Source organism: Peromyscus eremicus, chromosome 8a (genome assembly GCF_949786415.1).
Source record: "Peromyscus eremicus chromosome 8a, PerEre_H2_v1, whole genome shotgun sequence".
NCBI classification, from domain to species: domain Eukaryota; kingdom Metazoa; phylum Chordata; class Mammalia; order Rodentia; family Cricetidae; genus Peromyscus; species Peromyscus eremicus.
The window spans coordinates 81,442,519-81,469,446 of record NC_081423.1 but is presented as its reverse complement, the minus strand read 5'-3'; the positions used below and the strand labels follow the sequence as shown (position 1 = coordinate 81,469,446).

At 43.9% G+C, this 26,928-nt stretch overlaps 1 protein-coding gene across 1 annotated transcript; it reads right to left on the bottom strand.

The window, feature by feature from the left end:
* Positions 1 to 30: 30 nt before the first annotated feature.
* Casc3 (CASC3 exon junction complex subunit) lies at positions 31 to 26,815 on the bottom strand. Its single transcript, XM_059271713.1, has 14 exons — positions 26,146 to 26,815; positions 25,755 to 25,782; positions 25,296 to 25,333; positions 12,001 to 12,156; positions 11,764 to 11,915; positions 10,926 to 11,102; positions 10,079 to 10,767; positions 5,365 to 5,429; positions 3,924 to 4,038; positions 3,612 to 3,710; positions 3,153 to 3,364; positions 1,523 to 1,645; positions 1,185 to 1,249; positions 31 to 342 (listed from the first exon to the last, which is right to left on the bottom strand). Exons 1-13 carry the CDS (start codon positions 26,371 to 26,373, stop codon positions 1,226 to 1,228), a joined length of 2,106 nt encoding a protein of 701 aa, XP_059127696.1. The 5' UTR covers positions 26,374 to 26,815; the 3' UTR covers positions 31 to 342; positions 1,185 to 1,225.
* Positions 26,816 to 26,928: the final 113 nt, after the last annotated feature.

Below are 26,928 nucleotides of genomic sequence, written 5' to 3'. Positions count from 1 at the left end.
AAAAAAAAAAAAAAAAAAAAAAAAAAGAAGGGTAAGTCAGGCTTTAAAAATGAACATTCAAACAAATAAGCAGGAAGGAACTTCCCTGGGAGCAGAAGACACTTGAATTTCCGGGGAGAAAGTAAACAACAGTGAGATGCAGGCTTCTGACTCTGCAGGAATCTTGACTCTGAAGCCTGGGCTGTCCAGTCTCTGCTCCTATGAGTCCAGGCAGCTCAAGTGAAGAGTGGAGGTTTCTTCTCTCTCTAGCAGGCCTGTCCTCAGAGGAAGAGGGCCTCTCGTGCTCGGCTGGCAGGGTCACCCCACATTTCTCATCTCCCCCAAGTTTTCACCTTTCCTGTTCTATTGTGAGTTAAAAAGAGAAGAACTGTGTCAGTGGACCTCTGGGTATTCATATAAGCCTTCTCAGAAGGCCACATTTCTAAACAGTGTGGCTTATTTGGCGCCAAAGATCACCCTGGGCTTCTAAATAATGTGTTTGAATGACCACAAAACAAAACAAGAGCAATAAAAACAGCCCAGAGTCAGGTGTGGCAGCCCACACCTGTAATCTGAGCAGTCAGAGGTGGAAGCAGGAAGATGGAAAGTTTGAGGCCGGCTAGGGTTATACAGTGCGATCTTTTTTCCTAAACAAAACCACACTCCTCCAAAGCTCTGAAACAGTCCCACAGCCTCTCTCTTCTAACAGCTTTACAACTGGCTTCTCTGGCTATAACAACTTAAATTCAGGTTTTTTTCTTTCTTTGATCTAGTTTAGATTGGGCTCCTGTATTTTCATTCTTCAGTTTCCCAAACGAAACTTTGAAGGGAGAAATGGTTTCTCTTCAATTCTGCCCAATGCATTCATAAAACAATTTCCCTGAGATATCTCATGACTATAATGTAAAGCATTAATTAGGTGGTTTTACATTTATTTATTTACTTATTTATTTATTCATTCATTCATTCATTCGTTTATTTTGTTTTTTTGAGACAGAGTTTCTCTGTGTAGCTTTGGAGGCTTTCCTGGAACTCACTCTGTAGCCCAGGCTGGCCTCAAACTCACAGAGATCCACCCAGCTCTGCCTCCCAAGTGCTGGGATTAAAGGCGTGCGCCACCACCGCCGCCAGCTAGGTAGTTTTATTAAGCACGTAAGGGTGAGAATTAGTTTTAGACTAAGAGTCACAGCACACTGGGTACTTACTTTCACATGATGTTACACTTAAAATATTTGCAAACTCAGTATTAACTGGAACCCCTGCTTACAACCTGAAATAAAAAAATTGGAATTTGTTATCATGTCACACACAAAAAGACTTCTATTAGCCAGGTGTGGTGGCTCACATCTTTGATCCCAGCATTCTGGGAGGCAGAGGCAGGATCTCTGAGTTCAAGGCAAGGCTGGTCTACAGACTGAGTTCCAGGACGGCCAGAGATACATAGAGAAACCCTGTCTCAAAACAAACAAACAAAGACTTCCATAGAAACACACCCCCTGGAGAAAGCAAGCCCACATGCTTAAAGTGTGGGAGTGAGACTTACCTCAGGTGGAGGGGGCTTGATGGAGACTGGCTGGGGAGTCCTCCGGGGTGGGGAGGGTTTTGGCTGCACCTGCTGCTGGGCAGGGTTATAGTAGGTCACTCCTCCATACACCTGCGATGGAGCCTAGGACCCCCATAAAGCCAGGAGGAAAAAAAAGTTAAGAATTAACCCAAATTAGGAGAAACAAAACATTAGCCAGCTACAAAAATAAAAAGCATTGAAGAACTTCAATTTTTAAAAAAATAGGTGGGTTTTTTTTTTTTTTTTTTTTTGGACAGGTGGCATGGAATGCTCTACATAGTGAGACCTTGTCTCAAAAAAAATAAACAAAACAAAACAAAACAAAAAAAACAAAAAAGAAAATAGGCTGAGCAAGCCATGAGGAACAAGCCAGAGAACAGTACTCCTCCACGACCTTTGTTCCTGCCTCCAGGTTCCTAACCTGACTTCCTTCCATGATGAACAGTGATGTAGAAGTGTAAGCCACATAAACCTTTCCTCCAGGTAACACTGGTCACATGACTGCTTTTGTTTCACAGCAACAGTAACCCTAACTGAGACAGTGTCTGTGTGACTGTATGTTGGTGTCCTCAGAGGCCAGGAAGACCCCTGGAGCTGGAGTTACTGGCAGTTGTCAGCTGCCTGCCATGGGTGCTGGCACTGAACCTGGGTCCCTCTGCAAGAGCAAGTGCCCTTAACCATTGAGCCATCTTTCCAATTCCTGGTTTCCATCCTTTAAAGTAGTGTCCCACTCTTCCCAGTCCTTCCATTAGCTGACAAATAGAAAGGCTGAGCTCAGTGGTGGCATTCTAGATGCCAGATGATATCAAGTGCTCTTAGGACAGGGATAGGATATGTGGTCCAGGACAAGAATACACTGCTTCGTACAGCTGAATAACACATGGGGCTGGGTGGTGGCGGCGGCGCACACCTTTAATCCTTTAATCCCAGCACTTAGGAGGCAGAGGCAGGCGGATCTCTGTGTTCGAGGCCAGCCTGGTCTACAGAGCGAGATACAGGACAGGCACCAAAACAACACAGAGAAACCCTGTCTCGAGGAAAAAAAAAAAAAAAACTATAACAGATGGGGACACGCATGATATACTGTAAGATACTGATCCTTAAAGAAACTGAAGAGGCATGGTTTTCCCAAGCACTTAGGAGTCAGAGGCTGAGGATCATATATACATTCCCAGCCATTGAGACCCTGCCTCAAAAATAAACAAACAAACAAACAAATAATAAAAATAAAAAAGAAAAGAAAAATTGAAACACAAATCAAGGCCACACTTAGTAGTGCATGCCTTTAATCATAGCACTCAGGAGGTACAGGCAGGTGGATCTCTTGTGAATTTGAAGCCAGCCTGGTCTACATAGCAAGTTCCAGGCCAGTAAGGGATATATGGTGAGATATCCCACATCAAAAAAATGTAACACCAACAAAAAAATACTCTGAAAATAAGCAATGATAGACATTACATAATCTGCATTTCCAGCTCCTGACCACCAGGGGGTATTCTAGTGCCACACAGGAGAATCAGTGGCATTGAAATGATCTCACAAAATTCTTTTTAACATTTTCCCTGTGTGATTTAAAGGATGCATACCTAGAAAAAATTAAGCATCTTACCTGTGTGTTAGGATACAGATGAGGAGGTGGAGGAGGTAATGCTCCTGGAGCATAAGGGTAACTGGGGTTACCAAAATTCATGACACCTGGAGCAGAAAAGTAAGTAGGAGCAAGCAACTGCTGGGGTGGTGGTTGTCCTGGAGACATGGACACTGGTGGTGGGTAGAGACCCGGATTGGGCAGAGGTGCTGGTGACTGATGGGGATGTAAACCTAGGCAAAGAAAGACAAAAATTGTAAAGGAGGATATCACCTTTATCATGGGTTGGCTTAACTTGGACCACCGAGCACAACAGGTTAGACTGTCCTTAAGATGGACTTATAAAATTGAGTTTGCTCCATGAACAGCCAGGTGGTCAGCATCACTGGACAGCAGGACAGTGCTGAAAAGGCAGGGCTTGGAGAGTCCCTAGCACAGATCCTTGCACACTATAAGCACACAAGAGGGATGCAAGCATACCTGGGTGAGGAAGGTGCATTTCTGGTTGTACAATCATGCCCTGGGGAGGCAGTGGGGCAGGGCTGTCACCATGGGTATAGATTGGTCCCTGGAACTGCACTGTAAGATATATTGAGATTCTTATAAACCCCGACCCTTCATACCACATCAGCAACTCTTCTGTCCTGCAGACCTTTGATGCTCTAAATCTTCCATATGAAGAAAATAGCAACTAGACAATGTGAGATAACCACTGTGAAGTCAGAAGGGAATTAAACGGTAGAAGGCTGGACACTGACAAGAAAGGTATCCCAACAATAAGAAAGAACTCACATGGATCATAGTAATGTCCCTCCATGATACTGATATGCACAGGAGGAGCAGGGGGCTCTGGCACAGGTCTCTGCCGCTGGGATGAGTAACGTTTAGCTCGACCACCCTGGACACCCTGAGATAAAGAGATTTGATTAAGACTCCAGAAGAATGATTCTCAAGTCAAATCCTACCTGTTACAGGTTAGTAAAACTTGGTACATGGAAGTTTTTAATAAATATGTATAAAATGGACTGAAAATTTGGTGAAAAATATCAGCATTTGAATGAACCCAAATCCTCTACATTTGAGGTTCAAATTAAAACAAAACAAATCCAATGAATAATCAATGGAAAAACTGCTATCAAGAACTTATATGGGAGGGCTGAAGAGATGGCTGTTTTTTTTAGAGGACCTGGGTTCAACTCCCAGCACCTACATGGCAGCTCACAAATGTCTATAACTCCAGTTCCAGGGCTTCTGACACCTTCACAAGACATATGTGCAGGAGGGAAAAAAAGAACATAAAAATAAATTATAAAAGAAAAAAAATTTAAAAAGCTGGGCAGTGGTGGTTCACACTTTAATCTCAGAACTTGGGAGGCAGAGGCAGGTGGGTCTTTGTGAGTTTGAGGCCAGCCTGGTCTACAAAGCGAGTTAGTTCCAGGACAGCCAGGGCCGTTACTCTCAGAGAAACCACGTCTCAAAAAAACCCAAAAAACAACAACAACAACCCCACCAAACTGACACTGGCTGGCATAACAACCTAAGCCTGTAGCCTCAGAACTCAAGATTCAAAGCAGGAGGACTGAGTTTGAAGCTTACCTGAGCTATATGATAAATTCCAGGCCAGTCTGTGTTGAAGGATAAGAGACCATCTCAAATAATAAAAAGAGCTTATTTGGGTGTTTTAACAGTGAAAAAGTGTGGTCTCAATGAGAGTGAACCACATTTGAATACCTGAATCCCAGTTAGTGGAACATTTGGACAAGACCAGGAGGTGTGGCCTTGTTGAAGGAGGTGTGTCACTGGAATGGGCTTTGTGGTTTCAAAAGATGGGCCGGTCCAGGTGTGCTCTCTCTGCCTCCTACTTTCAGATCAAAACATCAGCTCTCAGATGATCCTGCTGCCATGTCTGTGCTTTGCCACCATGGCCTCTAGCCCTCCGGAACTGGAAGCCCAATTACATGCTTTCTTTTCTAAGTTGCCTTAGTCATGGTGTTTTGTCACAGTAACTAAGGTCCAGGCATAGTGGTGCACACCTTTTAGTTGAGAAGCTGACAGATCTCTCTAAGTCCAAGGCCTGCCTAGTCTACATAGGGAACTCCAAGCCAGCCGGAGCTAAACAGTGAGCTTCTATCTCAACACTTTTTTGACAGTACTGGAAGCTGAAGGAAGGCTGTCATGCATTCTCTACCACCAAGTATACACAGCCCCATTCCTCCTCCTTCCCATTTTGTACCATTTCTTCAATCCGGTTAAATTGAGGTGGAGGTCCTGCTCCCATATGGATGTGGTTGGGCATACCTGTAATACACCAAAAGTCACTGGTTGAACGCACATGTAAGTGAATAGGAATCAAAGGTCATCAAGAAAATAAGTGCAGCTGGGCATGGTGGTGGATGCCACTAATCCCAGCACTTGGGAGGCAGAGGCAGGTGGATCTCCATTAAGTTCAAGGCCAGCCTGGTCTGCAAATCAAGTTCTAGGACAGCCAGGGCTGTTACACAGAGAAACCCTGTCTTGAAAAACCAAAAGAAAAGAAAATAACAAATGCATTCTTCCCTTCTTTTAAACTAGCAAAATTCCGGTTGGAGATTTAGCTCAGTGGTAGAGCACTTGCCTAGCAAGTACAAGGCCCTGGGTTCGATCCTCAGCTTAAAACAAACAAACAAACAAACAAACAAAACCTAGCAAAATTCCTTTTAAAACCATATGCTTAACTTGTGACTCTTGCAGAGGACCTGGGTTCAGTTCCCATCGACCACATGCAAGCTTACAACCATCTGTAACTCTAGTTCCAGGGCATCCAATGCCCTCACATGTACACACATCAACTCAGGTGCACACACACATAAAACAAATATTTTAAACTGTCTGCTTACTGTCAATGCTAGCATTTGAAAATTTGCCCTTGTTGCCCAACATCTTTATTATAACAACAAAGTCCTTGAAAAAAGACTGGCAAATAAACTCAAGTTCAAATTTTTCCTACTAAGTAAGGTATTTCTCTATATAGAAACTTTGGGAGGTTGTAATTAGCACATTAGGAAACATACCATAAAGTGCTGGCCCAAATGTTTTCTAACAACACTAGCTATGAGAAAGAGAGTACATTCTCTCTGGATAAAAGTGACTTAGTGGTGGTGCACGCCTTTAATCCCAGCACTCGGGAGGCAGAGCCAGGTGGATCTCTGTGAGTTCGAGGCCAGCCTGGGCTACCAAGTGAGTTCCAGGAAAAGGCGCAAAGCTACACAGAGAAACCCTGTCTCGGGGGAAAAAAAAAAAAAAAAAAAAAAAAAAAGATGGCTCAATGGTTACAGCACTCACTGTTCTTGCAGAGGACCCAGGTTTGATTCCCAGCACTCACTTGGTGGCTCAAAGCCACCAATAATTCTAGTTCTAGGGAATCCTATCCCCTTCTTCTGACCTTGGCCTCCTCAGGCATCAGACATGTATATTGCACAATTATACATGCAGGCAAAATACATTCATAAAGTAAATAAATCCTAAAAATTTTATTTGTTTGTTTGTGTGTATAGGTGACCAAGGAAGTCAGAGATGTATTGGTTCCCTGAAGCCGCAGTTCTACGCAGTTATGAACTGCTTGATGTGGGTGCTGGGAATTGAACTGGGGTTCCTTTGCAAGAACAAGCCCTACATGCTCTTAACCAGTGAGCCATTTCTCTAGTCCTAAAGCAAATAAATCTTTTTTGGTTTTTCAAGACAGGGAGGGTTTCTCCGTGTAGTTTTGAATCTCGCTCTGTAGACCAGGCTGGCCTCGAACTCAGAGATCTGCCTGGCTCTGCCTCCCGAGTGCTGGGAATAAAGGCGTGTGTCACTGCAGCCTGGTGCAAATAAATCTTAAAAATAAACAAATAAGTAAGCAAGTAAGTAAAAAAATAAGATGGGGGTGGGAGGTGGGGGTGGCTCACACCTTTAATCCCAGCACTCGGGAGGCAGAGGCAAGTGAAGTGGATCTCTGAGTTTGAAGCCAGCCTGGTCTACAGAGTTCCAGAACACCCAGAGCAATACAGAGAAACCCAGTCTTGAAAAACCTAAATAAATAAATAAAATAAGTAAAAATGATTTTTTTAAGTTAAAGGGGAATGTTTTATAGACAGTCTCCCAAAGATAGTAAAGTATCAGTACAAAAAGTTAAACTTCTCTGTCCAGAGACCAACTAACTCTAGGACGAATACAGTTTATACTAATTTTCAGTGCTCAAAAGCTGCCTGCACCAGCCCAGAGACTCCTCAGCTGGAACTGGCCTGAAAGCCTCCTTCCTGGTAACTAGCTGGTGTGGTACCAGAAGGCACCATGCAGGCTTCCAAAGGAAAGATACCTGGCTAAGACATCTATGAACCACAATGAGGACCAGCATGGCCCGGATAACCCAAGGGTGTAGAGGGGCACCCAAAGCTTGGTGGGAAACAACAGCTCTCTAATTGGACTTAAGATCCACTCAACAAAAGGGAGATCATGCCTGGTACTGGAAGCCTAGCCAACTACCCACGGCAGTTAAGTAATGGATCTCGGAGGAGAATTCACAACCACCATTTTCCTAAGTCAGCATAATCCCTAACTACCTTCGAACATCTGTCCTTATACCCACAGATAATGTAGTCCTGATCACCCATCAAGGAAACTTCTCTTTGCAATAGATGAAGACCACTACAGAAAACCACAACCAACCAAAACTAGATACAAAGGCTAGAAAATGGTGGCACTCACACTTTTAATCCTAGCAATATGGATAAGATAAAAAGGGAGATTATGGAATCTACTTTTAAAAAAGGAACTACTTGTTTTAAATAGGATAAGTAATGAATTTTTTTTCTGAGTTTATCAAATATTACTGGAATGGACATTGTTAATATATATTAATGGAGTTTTTTGTCTGAATCTGTCAAATGTTAATGGACTAGACATCATTAGTGTAATCTTGACTGTGTATATTGCATATACTTATTGGATATCATTTTTCTTGTATTAGTTATAAGCTTTTTTAAATTTTAGACAAAAAAAGGGGAAATGTGGTGGTATTGTGTTCCCCAAAATATTGTGCACACTAATAAACTTATCTGGGGTCAGAGAAGAGAACAGCCACAATATTAAACATAGAGGATAGGCAGTGGTAGCACACGCCTTTAATCCTAGCATTCCAGAGGCAGAAATCCCTCTGGATCTCTGTGAGTTCAAGGCCACATTGGAAACAGACAGGCATGGTGACATACACCTTTAATCCCAGAAAGCGAGCCTTTAATCCCAGGGAGTGATGACAGAAAGCAGAAAGATATATAAGGCGTGAAGACCAGGAACTAGAAGCATTTGGCTGGTTAAGCTTTCAGGCTTCTAGCAGCACAGTTCAGCTGAGACCCATTCTGGATGAGGACTCAGAGGCTTCCGGTCTGAGGAAAAAAGGATCAGCTGAGGAACTGGCAAGGTAAGGTAGCTGTGGCTTGTTCTGCTTCTCTGATCTTCCAGCATTCACCCCAATAACTGGCCTGGGTTTGATTTTATTAATAAGACCTGTTAAGATTCATGATACATTAGAGCACAGTCCCAACAGATACATCTATAAAACAACTTCCACACCTAAAAATCAGGGATCACTGAGGAAGAGGGGGGCAGAAAAATCTTAAGTGCCAAAGGATCAGGGAGTCTGCTGAGATTTTATTTCCTAGTATCAAAAGAAGGCACATGCATCAAATCTCACAAACCTGAGCCGAACAATGACAACAACAACACACATGCCAAAGTGGACAGTGGAAAACCTACCAGGCCTTAACCCTCTACAAAGACCTACAAGCAACTAAGGAATGCTAAGAGCAGGGAAGAGCCACCTGATCCAATACCAGTCCGTCCTGACAACACATATATGCATGTAGCAACAGTTAATAAAAAAAGAGGCCATGAATTTCAAAGAGAGCAAGGAGGACGATATGGGAGGCTTTGGAAGGAAGGAAGGAAGGGGAAAATGATGTAAGTATATTATAATCTCAAAAATTAAAAGGAATAATTAAAATAAAATCACCTGTACCAGAGTGCCAAAATTCCCAGTGCTCACGAAGATTTCCAATCTTTAAGTTTGGCCTAGAGGGCTAGAGATGGCTCAGTGGTTAAGAGTACTGGCTGCTCCTGACCTGTGTTCAATTCCCAGCATCCACATGGCAACTTAATCATCTATAATTCTATTCCCAAGGGATCTGATGCCTTCTTCTAGCCTCTGTGAGCACTTATACATGGTGTACAGACATGCGTGTTAGCAGAACACCTACACACAAAAATAAATAAAATCTCCAAAAAAAGTTTGAGCTAGATTTCAAAAACTAAATGGTAACTGCTACATGTGCTTTTATTTTATTTTATTTTCAGAGACAGGGTTTTCTGTGTAGCCCTGGCTAACCTGGAGCTTACTATGCAGACCAGGCTGGCCTTGAACTCAGAGATCCAGCTGCCTCTGCCTCCTGAGTGCTGGGATTGAAGATGTATGCCACCACCTGCCAGTGCTATATGTGTTTTTAAAATTGATTAACTCAAAGTCCAATTCTTCCTTCTAGCCACATTTTAAATACCCTAAAGCACCAGCATTCTATGTAGTTCTAGTGTCTCATCTGTCTCTAGAAAGAAGGATATCAGAAGGGCTTTCCTTTTAGAACAAACTACCCAGACTCAAATTCAAGTGTGTTTCTGTCTTCAGTTAACCACTGGCTCAAACAGTTGGAAGATGCTATCTTCTGTCACTCCTTGTGCAAGAAGAGAAAATGAATCTTGACCGATGCACTAAGTACTGACGGGACAGGCTTGGGTAACACAGAAAACTACTCTGAGGACAGGCAGACAGACTGAGAATCTACACTTGTTAAGGAAAGAGCGCTTTCTGTCAGACACTCATTCCCTAGAGGGAAGTCCCAGGGACACAGAAAATCTAGTCCCCAGCCTGTAGTGCTTACCTCGAAGCTCCCGTGGCTGGAGAAACGAAGGCTGTCCTGGACTCCAGTTCTGTTCTGCTATATTGAGCTGTGCCACATCTTGCTCCAGTCCACCTGTGGTAGAATCTACTACTGGAGCCTCCCAGTTCCCAGTCTTAGCAGCTGGAGGTGGAGTTGTTTCTGGGATTGTGGCTGCTGAAGTAAGCCCTTCAGATGGAGGAGGAACCTCCTCAGCAGCTTTGACTGCATCCCCAACTTTGGTCCGGGTCCTTCTTGCCCGGGAATAGGATTTCTTCTCAATGGGCCTGTCAGGAGCTGGTGGTACAGTGTCAGGAACAGTAGCTGGTGTCTCTGAGGCCGCCTCTTCTTTCTCGGGACTGCCAAGCAATGGAGCATCTGGTTCTGGAGATGGATCCCTCATAGGAGTCTGCTCCAGACGCCGTGACCGGTAATTAGCTTCATGCTTATGAGTTTCACCAGACCGGCCACCATGCTGCCCACCAACCTCCACAGGCCTAAAACCAGTACGACCTTCCTTGAAGCCCCCAGATCGAGAATAATTCCTGGATGCAGACATGCGGCCAGTACCTGCTGCATTCCTGTTAATAAATGTCCTTGGTGGTAGGGTGCCCCCAGGACCCTGGTGGCGATGGGACTTGTTTGATCGATCACCAATCCAGTTTGGATCTCTTTGTGGAGGACTTCCAAATCTGAAACAGTAAAATTAAGAAAAACATAATAAAAGAGCCCTCCAAGTATATACTTGGAGTCAGGGAGTTGTTCACACCACATACTTACTCACTTGAAAGATTAGAAATGCATTTAGAAAAGCAGAATATCAGTAATCTAGGCTCCTGAATTTCCTTACCGAGGTTTCCGGATTCTTCGGGGTTTGATGTCATCGGGATTGTGAGCGGATCGAATATCATAGCCATAAAGAGCAATGAGCTCCTGTCGGGACTTTGGGGCCTGTTCATCTTCACGGAACTTATCATGCTCCCAGCGACCCTCATCCTTCCACAGCTTTCGCTGACGTCCTTTGGGTCTGGATCAAACCAACCAGAGGTGTCTTGAGACAATTAATACTTTGAAATTATCTCTCTACTAAAATGTAGCCTATAAAAACTTCCTATCTCAGGAGCCACAGGTTAAAGGCGATAGAGGTGTAATGATTTAGGATCTGAAGACAGACCACCCTGAATCTGGATCCCAGCTCCTTTACCACCAACAGTTACCAAATCTTTTCTTTTTTTTTTTTTTTTTTAAGACAGGGTCTCGCCACGTAACTCTGGCTGGCCTGGAAATTGCTGTATGTAGCAAGGCTGGCCTTGAACTCACCTCTCTAATATCCTCCTGCCTCTGCCTCCCTAGAGCTGAGATCAGGGGTCACACTAGCACACCCACCTCTTTTTGCATTATGAGACAGGGTCTCACTATGTAGCCCAAGCTGGCCTCAAGCTTATAACCATACTGCTTCAGACTCCTGAGTGCTGGGACTACAAGTGTATGATACCATGCCTAGCAACTAGTTACCAAGTACTGTAAGCTGTATTTCCCTCATCTGTACAGAAGGAATAATCCTAACACTTAAAATGTTCTGAGTAGTAAAGGAAATAATACAGGCGAAGAAGTCATCAAAGCATCCGACATAGCAAGCACTAAGCACAAGCTAGCCAGTAGTGGGAATAGCAAAAGATGGCTGTTACCGAACTTCCTCTTCCTGAGTCTGTCCTCGAAGATCATGCTCGAAGAAGAGCCCTTTCCTGGGTATATATGCTGGATTTTTCCGATCCTCATCATCATCCAAATGCTTAGGGCCTTTTTTACCCACTTTGTTCTCGACAGGCTCTGTGCTCTCCTGGAAGACAAAGGACTCCTTACTCTTCCAAGGAGGTGAGAGGCCCTATGCCAGCCCCCAAGTGGAGACTATGCTGGGTACTGACCTGTCCATCCCCACTTTGCCTCTCTCCGGTCACAGTGCCTTTAGTATCAGGCTTTTCTTCTCCCTTCTCTTTTGCTGAGGAATCAGCAGCATCATTAGCCTCGGATTTCAACTCCACTTTGGAGTTTTCCTCTTCACTGTATTCTCCTTCTTCACCCTGAAAAAGTATCCCTGTTAATCATGGAGATGAGATCTGACCAGTAAGTTTTTATTTTCCATTCTTTTGGGAAGCATTTTCTGACAACCTTTTACTAGTGTTAGAACGGAAACAGGCACTGCAAGTATGGCAGCACACATGTACAATCCAGCAGCTGAGAGACAAGAAGACTACGTACGTGTTCAAGATCCCTTCAGCTCATAGTAAGTTTAAGGCCATCCTGTGCTACATGAGACCCTGCCTCACAAAAACAAAACACATGGACTGGAGAGATAGCTCAGTTGATAAAATGCTTGCTGCAAAAGCATGAGGACCTAAGTTTAGCACCATGCACAAAGCCAGGCATGGTGGTACACATTTGCAATTCCAGAGCTGAAGAGACACAGACAGGGGATTCTTGGGGAATTGCTGGCCAGTTGAACTGACTCAATTGATAAGTCTCTGGTCTTCATGAGAGACCCTGTGTGAAAAAATGAAGTAGATAGCTCTAAGGAATAACACCTGAGGTTGCCCTCAGTCCTCCAGACACACATGCGCGCGCGCACACGCACGCACGCACGCACGCACGCACGCACGCACCATAAGCAATTTTAAAAAATGGATTTACAGTAGAAATTACCAATCTTTCTGATTATGTAGCTTGAGGTGGCACACACCTATAATCCCAGCAACTCAGGAAACTGAAGTGAAAAGACTTAGAGTTCAAGGCTAGCCTGAGTATCCCATTAATATCCTACCTAAAAAAATGAAATAAAATAAAAAGTAGAGTCCTTCTGAATCTAGCATCTCCAACTCTCAGGATTTCTATAAGCAGGCTGAGAAAACATGAAGACAAAAACTTTCCATGGCTCATGTGGAGGTCAGAGGACAATCACGTGTGGATTCCAGAAACTAAACTCAGGTTGACAGGCTTTATGGCAAGTACCCTTACTCACTGAGTAATCTCAAGAGTCTCTATACCCCCTCTTTTGGAGCTTGGGATTGAATCTAAGGCCTGGGGTATATTTATTCCACTGCTGAACTGCAGTCCTAGCTTGCTTACAGTTCATGACTTACTTTCCCCCCCCTTACTGTGGATCAGACTCAGGTCCTCAAACAGGCAATACAAGCACTAACCAGTGAGTTATGTGCACTACAGGCCCAAGTCACACCAATTTCTTGTTTTAGAGACAAGAGTCTTACTATGCAGCACTGCCTGGTTTGAACTTGTTTTGTAGACTAGGGTGGCCTGGAACACAGAGAGATCTGCCTGCCTCTGCCTCCCAAGTGTTAGAATTAAAGGCATGCACTCCCATGCCCAGCTTCTAAGACTGTATTTTTTTTTTAAATATTTACTGATTTTATGTATATGAGGGACCTGTCTTCATGCATACCAGAAGAGGGAATCAGATCCTATTATAGATGGTTGTGAGCCACCATGTGGTTGCTGGGAATTGAACCCAGGACCTCTGGAAGAGCAACCAGTGCTCTTATCTGCTGAGCCATTTCTCCAGCCCCTAAGATTGTACTTTTTATGTCTATGATAGGAGTACTGAATTTCCTACAGCATGAGATTCCCAGAGAAAACAAACCCTATCCACAACAACATCCTAAAATTAAGATTTTTTATCTGGAAAATCTTAGAGAATGACCTGCCATAGAAACGAAAACAAACAATGCATGAGTACTCTCTCTGAATTATTACTCCCCCATTACCACCCCTTTTTTCTCTGCCATGTCTTGACTGGCCTAGAACTTCCTATGTAGTCTGGGTCGGCCTCAAACCTGCCTCTCCCTCCTGGTGTTGGGATTAAATGTGTAAGCCACCACACCTTTTTTTTTTTCTCCTTCTCTTAACACACAAATTTGAATAATACAGTTCCTAACAATGTTAGGTCTCTCGGGGCGGTGGTGGTGCATGCCTGTAATCCTAGCACTGGGGGGCCAGAGGCAGGCAGGATCTCTGAGTTCCAGGACAGTCAAAGCTACACAGAGAAACCCTGTGGGGGGTGGGGAGGAAGAGGAATCATTAGCAGACTAAAGTGGGAAAAGAAATGAAGGTATGGCTAGCTCCACATAGGGAAAAGCAGTGGCTATAAAATGTGGTCATACTCTCTTCCCCATTCTCTCCAAACCTGATGCTTAGGAGACATAACTGGATTACAGAGGGAGTTTTAAAGAGCTATTAAGAACGCAAAGAAATGGGCTGACGGGAAGGTGGTTTAGTCACTAATGATGTGTTAAACTTCTGCCACCTGCTAGATGTATGCACACTGGCCTCTTACTCTCCTACTGTACCTGGCACCTAACCTAAATCAGACTGCCTTCTCACTTCAGGCTAGCCTACCAGGATCTGGTAAAGATACCATGTGAGAGTCCTGGCTAGGCTTGAAGCTTTCAATGTTCTGCCCTTTTTTTAAATAAAGCTAAGCTTGCCTAATTGACCTAGACAAACAAGCCAATTGATCCCTCTTTCCATTTCTATGTTTATACTCCAAAGTGTTGAGTGACAAGTCTCAGAAAAGAGATGGAGAACTAAAGAAGCTTCACTACACCTGCAACGTGACAACCAGTCTTTATCTACAGCTTAACAAGCACCCTTGATTCTTTTCATCCTCTGCAATTCTATTGTTTTCCCTCTTTGGGGGATGAGAGGATGGTAATCATTCAGTACTTTCCTTACTCCTAGGTTATGGAACGGACAAACAAGAACTTGCTCAGTGTACATACATACTTCTTCACTATGCTCTTCTACTCGTATGCTCTCTGAATTTCACCCTTAAATTTATTTTTATTCTATGCTTATATGTGTGCACCTGAATGTATGTTAAGTGGGCCACATGCATGCAGAAACTTGTGGCTGTCAGGAGGCATAAGATCTCTTGGAACTGGAGTTACAGGTGGTTGTGAGCTACCATGTGGGTGCTGGGAATAGAACCAGGGTCCTCTGCAAGAGCAGTAAGAGTTCTTCCCCACCGGTTTCCCACCCTCACCTCTGTCCTCTTCTTTCCTGAGGCAGGTCTAATTATATAGCTTCGGCGGGCTTGGAATTACGTAGCTGAGACTGGCTGTGAACTACTGAATGATCCCCACCCCAGAGCTACATTTATAGGCACGCTACCATGTCCAGCTAACTAATTTAAAGATTCAAAAGTAGTATTAGCACTATTAATGAGGGAATTTGTTTTATACAACATTTTATTTAGGCTGTGATGGAATGTCAATGAAGAAACGTGTATTCCTATTGAGAAACTAATTTTGCTGGTTGTAATGATACACACCTTTGAGACCAGTTTAGGGAGGCAGAAGCAGGCAGATATGTGAATCTGAGGCTAGCCTGGTCTATACACAGCCTATAGTCCTTGTATGCCCTACTTCCACACAATAATAAATGTCAAAGATGTGTAAGTATCTTGTGAAATATTATTTTAAGCTGTGTTACTCTGCCTGTCTACAAATACCTGATTGGTCTAATAAAGAGCTGAACGGCCAATAGCCAGGCAGGAGAGAGAAGTAGCCAGGGCTGGCAGGCAGGGAGAATAAATAAAGGAGAAATCTGGGAAAAGAAGATCTAGAAGCAAGAAGATCAAGGAGCGAGAAAAGAAGGAACAACCACCCAGCCACCCACCAGCCAGAGGATAAGAGTGAAAATAAGATATACAGAAGAAAAGTAAAAAGACCAGAAGCAAAAGGTAGAGGGGATAATTTAAGAAAAGCTGGCGAGAAATAAGCCAAGCTAAGGTGGGCATTTATAAGAAAAAGTCTCCATGTGTGATTATTTGGAGCTGGGTGGTGGGCCCCCAAACAATAAAGAGTAATAAAACAACCAACGACACAAGTGTCTGCAGAGGCTAGGAAAAGGTGTCAGATCCCAAGAAGCTAAAGTTACAGGTGGCTGTGAGCCACCCAAAGTGGGCCTGGGACCTGGGACTGAACTCAGGTTCTCTGGAAGAACAGCAAATGCTCTTAACTGCTGAGCCATCTCTCCAGCCTTATCTAATAATAAAATTTAAAGAATTTGTTTATTATTAATACACTAAAAAAGAACAAAGCACAATTCTTCAACAGGTGTGACTGACTCACACCCAGAACAAGTCCTTTAGAAATCTGTTCACTGCAGAGTTGGTCTCCTCAGCCATTGCCCACAAGTCTCTGAGGAAGGCCTGGATATGTAGGTGTAGACAGGAGGCCTGGCTCCATCTGCAACTATGTGAAAGGAGACTTACACTCCCATGTACCACTCAGACAGAGCCCGGGTGGTGAGACCACCTGGGTTTTCCACACTTGGGACTTTTTTTATTTAGACAGCAACCGTAGGCTTCTTCTTTTTTTTTTTTTTTTTTTTTTTTTTTGGTTTTTTGGTTTTTTGAGACAGGGTTTCTCTGTGTAGTTATTGGTGCCTGTCCTGGATCTCGACCTGTAGACCAGGCTGGCCTTGAACTCACAGAGATCCACCTGGCTCTGCCTCCCAAGTGCTAGATTAAAGGCGTGCGCCGCCGCCGCCACCACCACCACCACCACCACCACCACCACCACCACCACCACCACCACCACCACCACCGCCCGGCTAGTAAGCTTCTTTTAAAGAAGAGAAACAAGTTATAAATCTGCCAAGCATTCTACTATGAATGAGATACTTTCCCTAATTTCTTTGAGGATGCATTGTGCTTTAGCTTGTTTATATGGTGCATTACATGCATTAATCTACACATGTAACACCAACCTTGCACCTGTGGGATGAAGACATTTGTTCATGATGTATGATTCTTTGTTTTTTTGGTTTTTGGTTTGTTTGTTTGGTTTTTTTGTTTGTTTGTTTGAGATAGTGTTTCTCTGTGTAGCTTTGGAGCCTGTCCTGGAACTCACCCTACAGACCAGACTTGAACTCATACAGAGATCCTTCTGCTTCCCAAGTACTGGGATTCAAGGTGTGCCTCACCACTGCCTGGTTATGATGTATGATCTTAATGTGTTTGCAAGTATTTTGCTGAGAACTTCTGCATTTTCATTCATCTGAGAAAATGGTTTGTTGTTTTTGTTGCTATGTTTTTACTTGGTTTTGATTCCAGGACGATATTGGCTTCATACAATGAATTTGGCAGTGTTCCTTCTCTATTTTGTGGAACAAATTAAGAAGGACCGGGAGGAGATCTTCCTTAGAAGTTTGACAGAATTCATCAGTGAATCCATTTGGTCTCAGGTTTTCCTTTGTGGGGAGATGTGCTGGCTAGTTTTATGTCAACTCGGAATAATCTTAGAGAGCTGGAATAATCTCAGAGAAGGAAACCTCAATAAAGAAAATGCCTCTATAAGACTGGGCTGTAGCCATGCCTGTAGAGCATTTTCTTAATTAGGGATTGATGTGGGGCCCAGTCCATTGTGGTTGGTGCTATTCCTGGTCGTAGGTTCTGTAAGAAAGCAGGTTGAGCAAGTCATGAGGAGCAAACAGTAAACAGCACTCCTCATGGCCTCTGTATCAGCTCCTACCTCCAGGTTCCTGCCTGGTTTGAGTTCCTGCCTTGGCTTCCTGTTGTAGAATATTCCCTTACACTGTATAAAGATGTGTCACTGTGACTGATTTAATAAAGAGCTGAATGACTATTAGCTAGACAGGAAGAAGTTGGTTAGGTGTGACTTCTAGGGACAGAAAACTCTGGGAAGAAGAAAGGAGGAATCGCCAGAAGATGCAGAGGGAACAGACATGCAGGAGTAAAAGCCATGAGTCACTTGTCAACACGTAGATGAATAGAAATGGGTTAATTTAAGTTATAAGAGCTAGTTAGAAACAAGCCTAAGCTAAGGCTGAGCTTTCATAATTAATAAGTCTCCAAGTCGTTTTTTTTGTAAGCTGGTAGCCCCCCAAAAAACCAGGATATGTGAGTCAAATAAACCCTTTCCTCCCATGTTGCGTCTTGTCATGGCATTTCATCACAGCAATAGTAACCCTAAGACAGGACACCTGATTATGGCCAAGAATTCTGCAGTTTTCTGACATCTCCAATACCCTGGGGTCTCCACTGCAACTTAGACATCACCTTTACAGCCTCAAGCACTAGCCTCCCAGAGCCCTGATGCAGGGAATCCAACCAGGCACACACTGCCTGACTTCAGTTCCTTTCTTGAACCTTAATGCAAGCCTCCGGCAAACCTCTCATTCTTGAATCCTGCCCAACTCTACCTCTTAAAACAGGTATTTGCCAGGCAGTGGTGGCGCACGCCTTTAATCCCAGCACTTGGGAGGCAGAGGCAGGCAAATCTCTGTAACTTCAAGGCCAGTCTGGTGTACACTGTGTGTTTCAGGTTAGACAGGGCTGCCCTATCTCAAAAACAAAACAATAAAAATGTTTGTCTGGGGCTGGAGAGATGGCTGAGAGCTTAAGAGCACTGCTTGCTCTTCCAAAGGTCCTGAGTTCAATTCCCAGCAACCACGTGGTGGCTCACAACCATCTGTAATGAGATCTGGTGCCCTCTTCTGGCCTGCAGGGATATGTGCAGACAGAACACTGTATACATAAATAAATAAATCTTAAAAAAAAAAAGTTTGGCTCATATTTTCTCCCATATTTTGTCTTTTTTCTTTCCCTTACTACGTGTTCCTCCAATTTTTAACTAAACTGGAGTCTCTCCCAAATAAAAAACAAATCACCGTTTGACCTTGAAGTATTCTCTCTAGCTTTCCTTTCTGTCAAAATTTTCTTTGTTCTTTTACTCAATACTGGGTTGAATCAAGTGCCCTCCCACTGAGCTCCAGCTCCAGCCCTTTTTTAATTTTCTTTTATTTACTCTTTTTTGTTTTGTTTCGTTTTTCGAGGCAGGGTTTCTCCATGTAGTTTTGGTGCCTGCCCTGGATCTCATTCTGTGGACCAGGCTGTCCTCAAACTCACAGAGATCCGCCTGGCTCTGCCTCCCGAGTGCTGGGATTAAAGGCGTGCACCACCATGCCTGGCCCTAATAACATTTTTAAAAAAAGGTTTCTTGGACCACTCTGGGAAAAATGGAAGTAACACATCTTTTTGGTTGTTTTGTAATACTGGAGAATGAACCCAGGGCCTTGTAAATACTTAACAGTCTATCACTGAGCTACAAACCCCAACCCTTTTTCAATTTTTTTTTTGTTTTTTTGAGACATGGTTTCTCTGTATATCCCTGGTTGTCCTGGAACTTATTCTGTTGACCAGGCTGGCCTTGAACTCACAGAGATCCACCAGCCTCTGCCTCCTGAGTGCTGGATTACAGACATGAGCCACCACCGCACAGCCCTTTTAAAATTTTTATTCTGAAGCCTGGCATGGAAGGATATGCTAAGGCAGAGGCAAGTGGATGTCTGCGAGTTCAGGACAGGCTTGATCTACAAAGCAAGTTTCAGACCATCAAGTACACATAGATCCTGTCTCAAATTGAAATAAAAGAAAAAAATTCTGAGACAAGATTTTTCTATGTTGCCAGGCTGGCCTTTGTGACCTCTTGCATCACCATCTCAAGTATCTGATATTAGAGATGAGTACTACAATGCCTGGCTTCAGCAACACAGTTTATTTCTCTTCAATCTCTACATGGAATGATAGCTTCTAGACAGCAAAACCCAAACCTTTACCACCAAACTATGTTAACAAGGTGTGTCTTAAACTTTCAACTCTAAATGTATACACAAAAGTACTGACAGCCATAGCACTTGCATAGTGCTGGTTTAGGAGGAAGCAGAGATGTAAAGAGACCAAAGAACAGGAAAACCCTGAAATAACCAACAGTCATTGACTGCTGAGACCAGGAGGGGTTATACCATGTAAATGGAAAAGCTTATGGTACAATCTCAGGGTCCAACTGACCAGCTGTCAAGGCTCCTTCTTGAACACGAACAGCAAAGAGACGACTGAAAAGAGAACAAACCAATCAGCACAAGAAAGTTCCAGCACAAGCTGGGGAGAAGAACGAAAACAAGAAACCTCAGAAAGCTTCCCTTATTTTTCACCATCACAGAAAAATGGGAGAGGGAGCTCTGTGAAGTGAGAAAAGGTACAGTACCTTTCTAACAGTACCCTAAACATGCTTTCTTCTAAAGGGTTAAGAAAAACAAACTTATACAAAAACGAATAGGTAAATGGCTGGAGAGACTTTCAGTAGTTAAGAGCACTTGCTGATTTTTGAAGAGGATCCAGGTTCAGGTCCCAGCACTTATAGATTCACAACCATGAATACTCAAGTTCTAGGGATCCAACATACTTTGAGGGCACTAGGAATACATGTGTTGCACATACATACACGTAGGCAGAATATTCATACATATAAAATAAATAAATCTTAAAAATAACTATGGCCGGGCGGTGGTGGCGCACGCCTTTAATCCCAGCACTCGGGAGGCAGAGCCAGGTGGATCTCTGTGAGTTCGAGGCCGGCCTGGGCTACCAAGTGAGTTCCAGGAAAGGCGCAAAGCTACACAGAGAAACCCTGTCTCGAAAAAACCAAAAAAAAAAAAAACATAACTATGTCTTAAGTCTACCCTCGTTGTGACCTCTGTATAAATCGGGACCCTTTAACATTCCCTCTCCACCTGCAAGCCTGCACAATGTACCTAAAGAAAAAAGTTCTCCCACTCAAGGACAGAATCCTGTGGTTAAGAAAAATAAGGTTCAGGCCAGCTAGGGCTATAGAAAAAGAGACTCTGTCTCAATATAATAAAAAAATTAATAAAAACAACTAGGTATGTTCTCCTCCTAACACCTTCATTAGATTCTCTTTAGATTATCCTTCTTGGGTAATTTTTGGTTTTGTTGTTCTTTTTTATTTATTTTTTCTTTCTTTTTGAGACAGGGTTTTACTATGTAGCTTTGGCTAGCCTAGGACTTGCTGGGTAGGCCAAGCTGACTTCAGACTCAGATTCACCTGCCTCTGCCTCCCATTAAAAGTGTGCGCCACCATGTACAGCTTTATCCTTCTTTTCATCAATCAACTGCCTCATTCTGACTTGTCCCGAAATCAAGCACCCCAAGAAGGAATATTTGAGTAGAACCCCCTCAAAGCTTTTAGCAGGGTTCACAGGCTGAACTGGCAACCACACTGAACTGCATTTCCTGCTGCAGCTGACAGCCACATAGAAAGGATAAAAAGAACAGCATTCCTACAAACAACAAAGGGATGCCAGGCTATACCCTATCAAAAGTATAACTTCACACACCTTTTTTTGTTTTTGTTTTTTCGAGACAGGGTTTCTCTGTGTAGCTTTGGAGCCTGTCCTGAAACTTGCTCTGTAGACCAGGTTGGCCTCGAACTCAGAGGTCAGCCCACTTCTGCCTCCCAAGTGCTGGGATTAAAGGCATGTGGCACCACTGCCCTGCACACAACTTCACACACTTTTAATCCCAGCACTCGGGAGGTAGAGGCAGGCAGAACTCTGTGAGTTCATGACCAGCTTAGTCTATAGAACAAGTTCCAGGACAGCCAAGGCTACACAGAGAAACCCTGTTCTGAAGGAAAAAAAAAAAAAAAAAAATTGCCTCATTATGCTGAGTGGTGGTGGTCCACGCCTTTAATCCCCCAATTTGAGAGGGAGAGACAGGCAGATGATCTCTGTGAGTCAAGGCCAGCCTGGTCAACAAAGTGAGTTCTAGGACAGCCAGGGCTACACAAAGAAACCTTCTCTTGAAAAACAAAAACAAAATAAATATATACAACACACACACAATTTTGACTTCAAAATTAGCTTGAAAATGTCACAAAACTAGGTGTGAGGCAAAGGAAATGGCTCAGATGATAAATGCTGTGGGATGATCCTTCTGTACGCTGTGAATGTGTGTTGCTCTCATTGGTTGATAATAAAGCTGTTTCGGCCTATGGTAAGGCAGGATAAGGTTTGGCAGCACAATCAAACTGAAGACTGGGATGAAGAGGATGGAATTGGGAGCAGCCCAAGGAACAAGATGTCAGAGGACCAGTAAGTCATGGACCATGTGGCAATAAATTGATTAAAAGAAATGAGTTAATTTAAGTGTAAGGGCTAGTTAGTAATAAGCCTGAGCTATCTGTCAAGCACTTATAATTAATATAAGCCTCTTTGTGGTAATTTAGGAAGCGGATGCCAGATATTTGAGACTGGGTGGTTGGGACAGACACTCTAACTCCAATTACAAGTAAAGGTATTAATGACCTGAGTTTGATCCCTGGGACCCACATGGTGGAAGTAGAGAACCAACTTCTACAAGTTGTCTTCTGCTTTCCATATATATGATATGGCACAAACACACATAGGACATACACAAATATATAACTAAGTGTTCAAAAACACTTTTTTTAAAAAAAGTAACCAGGTGTGGTAGTGTACACCTTTAATCCTAGCACTCATGAAGATGAGGCACAAGAGTGGTTAGTTCCAGGCTAGTACAAGCATAAAGCAAAACCTAAAGTGGAGTGGCAAGATGGCTCAGCAGGGAGGCACTAGTTACAAGCCTGACAACCTCAATTCACTCTCTAGGACCCATATGGTAGAAGAAGAGAACTGACTCCCACAAGTTGTCCTCTGACCAGCACAAGCATCCTGTTGGACACCCTCAAACCAAATAAATAAAACATTAAAATTGAAAATAGAGGAGGAGCCCCCTCTAATCCCAGCACTTAGGAGGCAGAAGCAGGTGGATCTCTGTGAATTCGAGGCCAGCCTGGGCTACAGAGTGAGTTCCAGGGCAGCCAAAGATACAGAGAAACGTGTCTTGAAAAATTAAAAAAAAAAAAAAAAAAAAATCATGTATTAAACTTTAACACTTGAAAGCCTCATAGGTTCCTTTCTCTTCAAACATCCCAAACCTGGTTGGGTGTTGCTTAATGTTAGAGCACCAGCCTCAGGGACAAGCCCTGGATTGGAGCATAAAAAAATAAAATTAAAAAGCCATCTAAAACCTAATCCACTACTGAATTTCTAAGTATTGTCTCTTTTTTAGTTATTAACTCCATTAATCAATCTAAACACTGACTTCTTCTTTAGACACCAAATTAGATTTAATTGAGGGGGGAGTCCTTTAGTCCAACCAAAATAACTCTCACACTGGTCTACATCTTGCCAGTCTCACTAGATGTCTAGGGAACCACCATGAAGTTCCTTAGATTATCTTAAAAAACATTTTTTAAACCCTTTTTTGGAGACAGTTTGCTATGAAGCCAAAGGCTGGCCTTGAACTCTTGATCCTTTAGAGTGCTGGAGTTATAGGTGCGTTGTATATTATGACACCTAACTCCTAAGAAACTTCAATGTCTACTTTGTAGTCTTGCCTCATCCACAGTTGATGTTGTGCAAGCCTTCTGTGCGATTTCTCTCTTTGCTCTCAGAATTACATCCAAACTCCTTTATAAACAGAATGGTAAGCCACTCTACACTTACAGTGAGGGGCGGGAGACTCAGCAGTTAAAAAGCACTCGCTGCTCTTGCAGAGGACCTACCTGGTTTCAGTCCTCACCACTCACATGGTGGCTCAAAACCATCTGTACACATGAACACGGTGCAACACATAAGTTCAGGCAAAATACACATACACATAAAATAAATCTTAACAAGCCGGGCGGTGGTGGCGCACGCCTTTAATCCCAGCACTTGGGAGGCAGAGACAGGCGGATCTCTGTGAGTTCGAGGCCAGCCTGGTCTACAGAGTAAGATCCAGGAAAGGCGCAAAGCTACACAGAGAAACCCTGTCTCAAAAAACAAAAAAAAAAACAAAACAAAACAAAAAAAAAACTTAACAACAACAAAAAAGTTTCATTTTCTGTTTTGTTTTGTTTTTTTCCTGATAGGGTCTTGTTTATAGTCCAGGATGGCCCTGAACTTGAAACAATCTTCTTGCCCCTGCTCAAGTACTAGATTTTGAATATGTCTGTGCAGACATGTGCACATATATAAACACGCATGTAGAGCTCAGAGGATTAGGTATTCTTTCTCAGGAAAGGTGTCCATCTTACGTTTCCGACACAGGTTCTCTCTGTGGTTTGGAGCTCACCAGGAAGACTAGACCGTGGCCTCTGGCACTCTGTTTCTCCCTGTATTACACATGCCATCACACCCAACTTTTTACACTGGTTCTGGGGGTTGAATTCAGGCCCTCTTTACCAACTGAGCCACCTACCCAGCCCTTATTTGAATTTATATTTTGCTGAATTTATTTCTATGCCACTAGCTTTTGTTTTCTCAGTTTTTCTAGAGTACTGTTTCCTTCTAAAATAGGAATTTTGAAATAATGTTTCCTGTTACACCTCCCAAGTTGTAATACAGTCTAAGACAGTCAAAATCCTAGGAGATATATAGGATAAGGGCTGAGGTAGTAGCCTCAGTGGTAGAACACTTCTCTGCATGCGCCCACCTCTAGGCTCAAGCCCTAGAATCACAAAACAAACAAATCACAAAATCTAACTAATGAAATAAACATATTTATAGAGCAAATCCTTGACCCACAATCCAATTCTCCCCAAATATAACCCCATCACCAAAATACAAAACTCAGAAGTCTGTTCAACTCTGGGGCAGGTCATTCTAGGACAAAGTTATTCTGACAGTATCCACAGTTATCTAGCCAATCAAAACAAAACATGCTGTCTGCCCTGGGAAACACTCCCATAGACACCAAAAAGCCCTATCTATAAAATAAGGGATGGACCTCCCCCCCCCCCAAACCATTCAGAATGGGAAGGAGGGGTCCAAGTGGCTGTCTTTTCAACCTAGATGGTATAAAGTGAATTGTCACATCACCTAAAGCATTTCAGTGTCTTCTCATTTTCTGCCTCGAAACTCACTTTGTTCAAATGAGAATAAACCAATTGACACTGTGATCCACAGCTTGAAGAGACATGGCTGCAAGTTGCTGTCATCAGCTCAACAAGATCTTCTCTCTAAAAGACTTTTTTGTCATTGTTTTTTGAGACAGAGTTTCTCTGTGTACCCCTAGCTGTGCAGAACTTGCTCTGAAGACCAGGCTGGCCTTGAACTCACAGAGATCCACCTGCCTTTGCCTCCAGGACTGGGATTAAAGGCGTGTGCCACGACCACCACCGCCCTGCTTCTAACAGATTTTTAAAAGCATAAATGAAGAACACACAGAGAAACAAGTCAGTGAATTTTTGTACCACACAAATGTAGGTTTTAAAAGGACATTTTCTGACCATAAGGAAAAAGAATCTATCACACTCACTTCTGAATCTTCTGCACTTTCATAATCGGAAAGAACAGCTGCAAGGAAAACACAAATATGTGAAAGGGGGGAAGAAAACAATAAAAATTATTATCACTACATTCCTGACTGATCGCTTTGGATCAGGCTAAAAACCTCAATTTGGACAGCAACTTTTGAGACGCGTGAAATTATAGTTTCTATTTATTTACAGATGGAGAAGTTGGTGACTATGCTGACAAAAAACTATGGTATTGGCAGGTGGTACTGTAAGTAACTGCTGTGATCTCAATCTGTCACCTTCCAGAAAGGAACCAAAACAACCTTGCTCGTGATCACGATGGTACAAAACGCTACTCCTGGGCACACTCCCCGAAAAAAAAAAAAAAACCTTAACAATCCGAGAGAAATCCACCGTTAGAAATACGTGGTCTCGGTTCATGTCCAAAAACCTCACCACGATAAAGTAAAATCACTCACCATCGCCTTCCATGCCATCTTCACTCTCCTGAGAGGAAGAAGATGACACCGGTTAGAGCTGTAATATCCAGACGTGGGGAGCCCACCCGCAATTAAATGTGAGGGAGAACCGAAAAATCTACACACATGGTTGACTAGGGATATGGAGACAGGTAAATCTTTCTAAGTCACAATCAAGAAGGCCAGTTCTCTACACCTCCAGACCCAGTTTCCGTATAAACATCCGCGTTGCATGCCCGGCGCTCAGAAACCACCCAGCCCTTCTTCCCAGGGGCTGGATGCAAATTCGCAGCGGGATAACCTTCCCCTCTAACAGGAGGCCCAGCCGCTCGCATCACCTACACCCCGCCCCCTTCCCGGGTCGCCGCCCGGCGAACGCTCGCTCACTCACACACTCCGACTCCTCGGCGCTCTTGACGCCCCCGCTCTCCACCCGCCGCAGGTGAAGGCCCCCGCCGCGGCCGCCGCGCTGAGAAGGCAGCGAGCCACTACCGCCGCCCCCGGCGCTCCCGCTGCAGCTGCCGCCGCCCCGCGCCGGAGAGCCGCTGTCGGAACCCGAAGCACCGGATTCTTCGTCCTCAGTGTCCTGGGAAGCGCGCTGCCGACGCCGGTCCGCCATCTTACGGAGAACGGCCACCGCTGGTCAGCTCCTTACGCACCACGCCCGTCGCAGAGGCTGCCGGGAGGCTCGAGAGGCGTCCCGGCGTGCTTCACGTCCAGGGCGGACCGCCCCTCTCTCCGTGGGGCGGGGCCTGCTCCCTGCGGCACGTTTTCGGGAGAGCGAGATTACGTATGTCGGTGATGTAAGGGGGCGTGGCTCGGCACTTCATGTCCCCCGTGCGGGCTTAGGGCGCGGGGACCGGTCTCCTGTAGCTTCTCTGGGTGCCGGGCTCGGCCATCTTGGGCTTTCCTTGGGGAGGGCTTCGACCTGTTACAGCTCCACTGTGGCGTTGGAGCTATTGCATGATTTTCGTTTTCCATTTCTCGCTTCTCCCTGAGTTTTAGACAGAGCATTTTACTGTATTCCTTCGCATGGTAAAATCACGAATCCAGGTGAAAAAGCCTTAGTCCTGCGTCAGATTTGCCAGCTCTTCACCTCAGTCTAAATTTAGAGGAAAGGAGAAATTGCAGTGGAAACACAGTACCGCGGTGTTTGCTGTGTGTATTCAAATTT

What these genes read in the sequence shown, in the direction of transcription:
- Casc3 (XM_059271713.1), bottom strand. Translation starts at nt 26,373, where the DNA reads ATGGCGGACCGGCGTCGGCAGCGCGCTTCCCAGGACACTGAGGACGAA. An exon ending in AAAGTGCAGAAGATTCAGAA is followed by an intron (nt 12,157 to 25,295) that starts GTGAGTGTGATA and finishes ATACTTTTTCAG; the next exon opens with GGTGAAGAAGGAGAATACAG. An exon ending in AATGCACCTTCCTCACCCAG is followed by an intron (nt 3,365 to 3,611) that starts GTATGCTTGCAT and finishes TTCTTTGCCTAG; the next exon opens with GTTTACATCCCCATCAGTCA.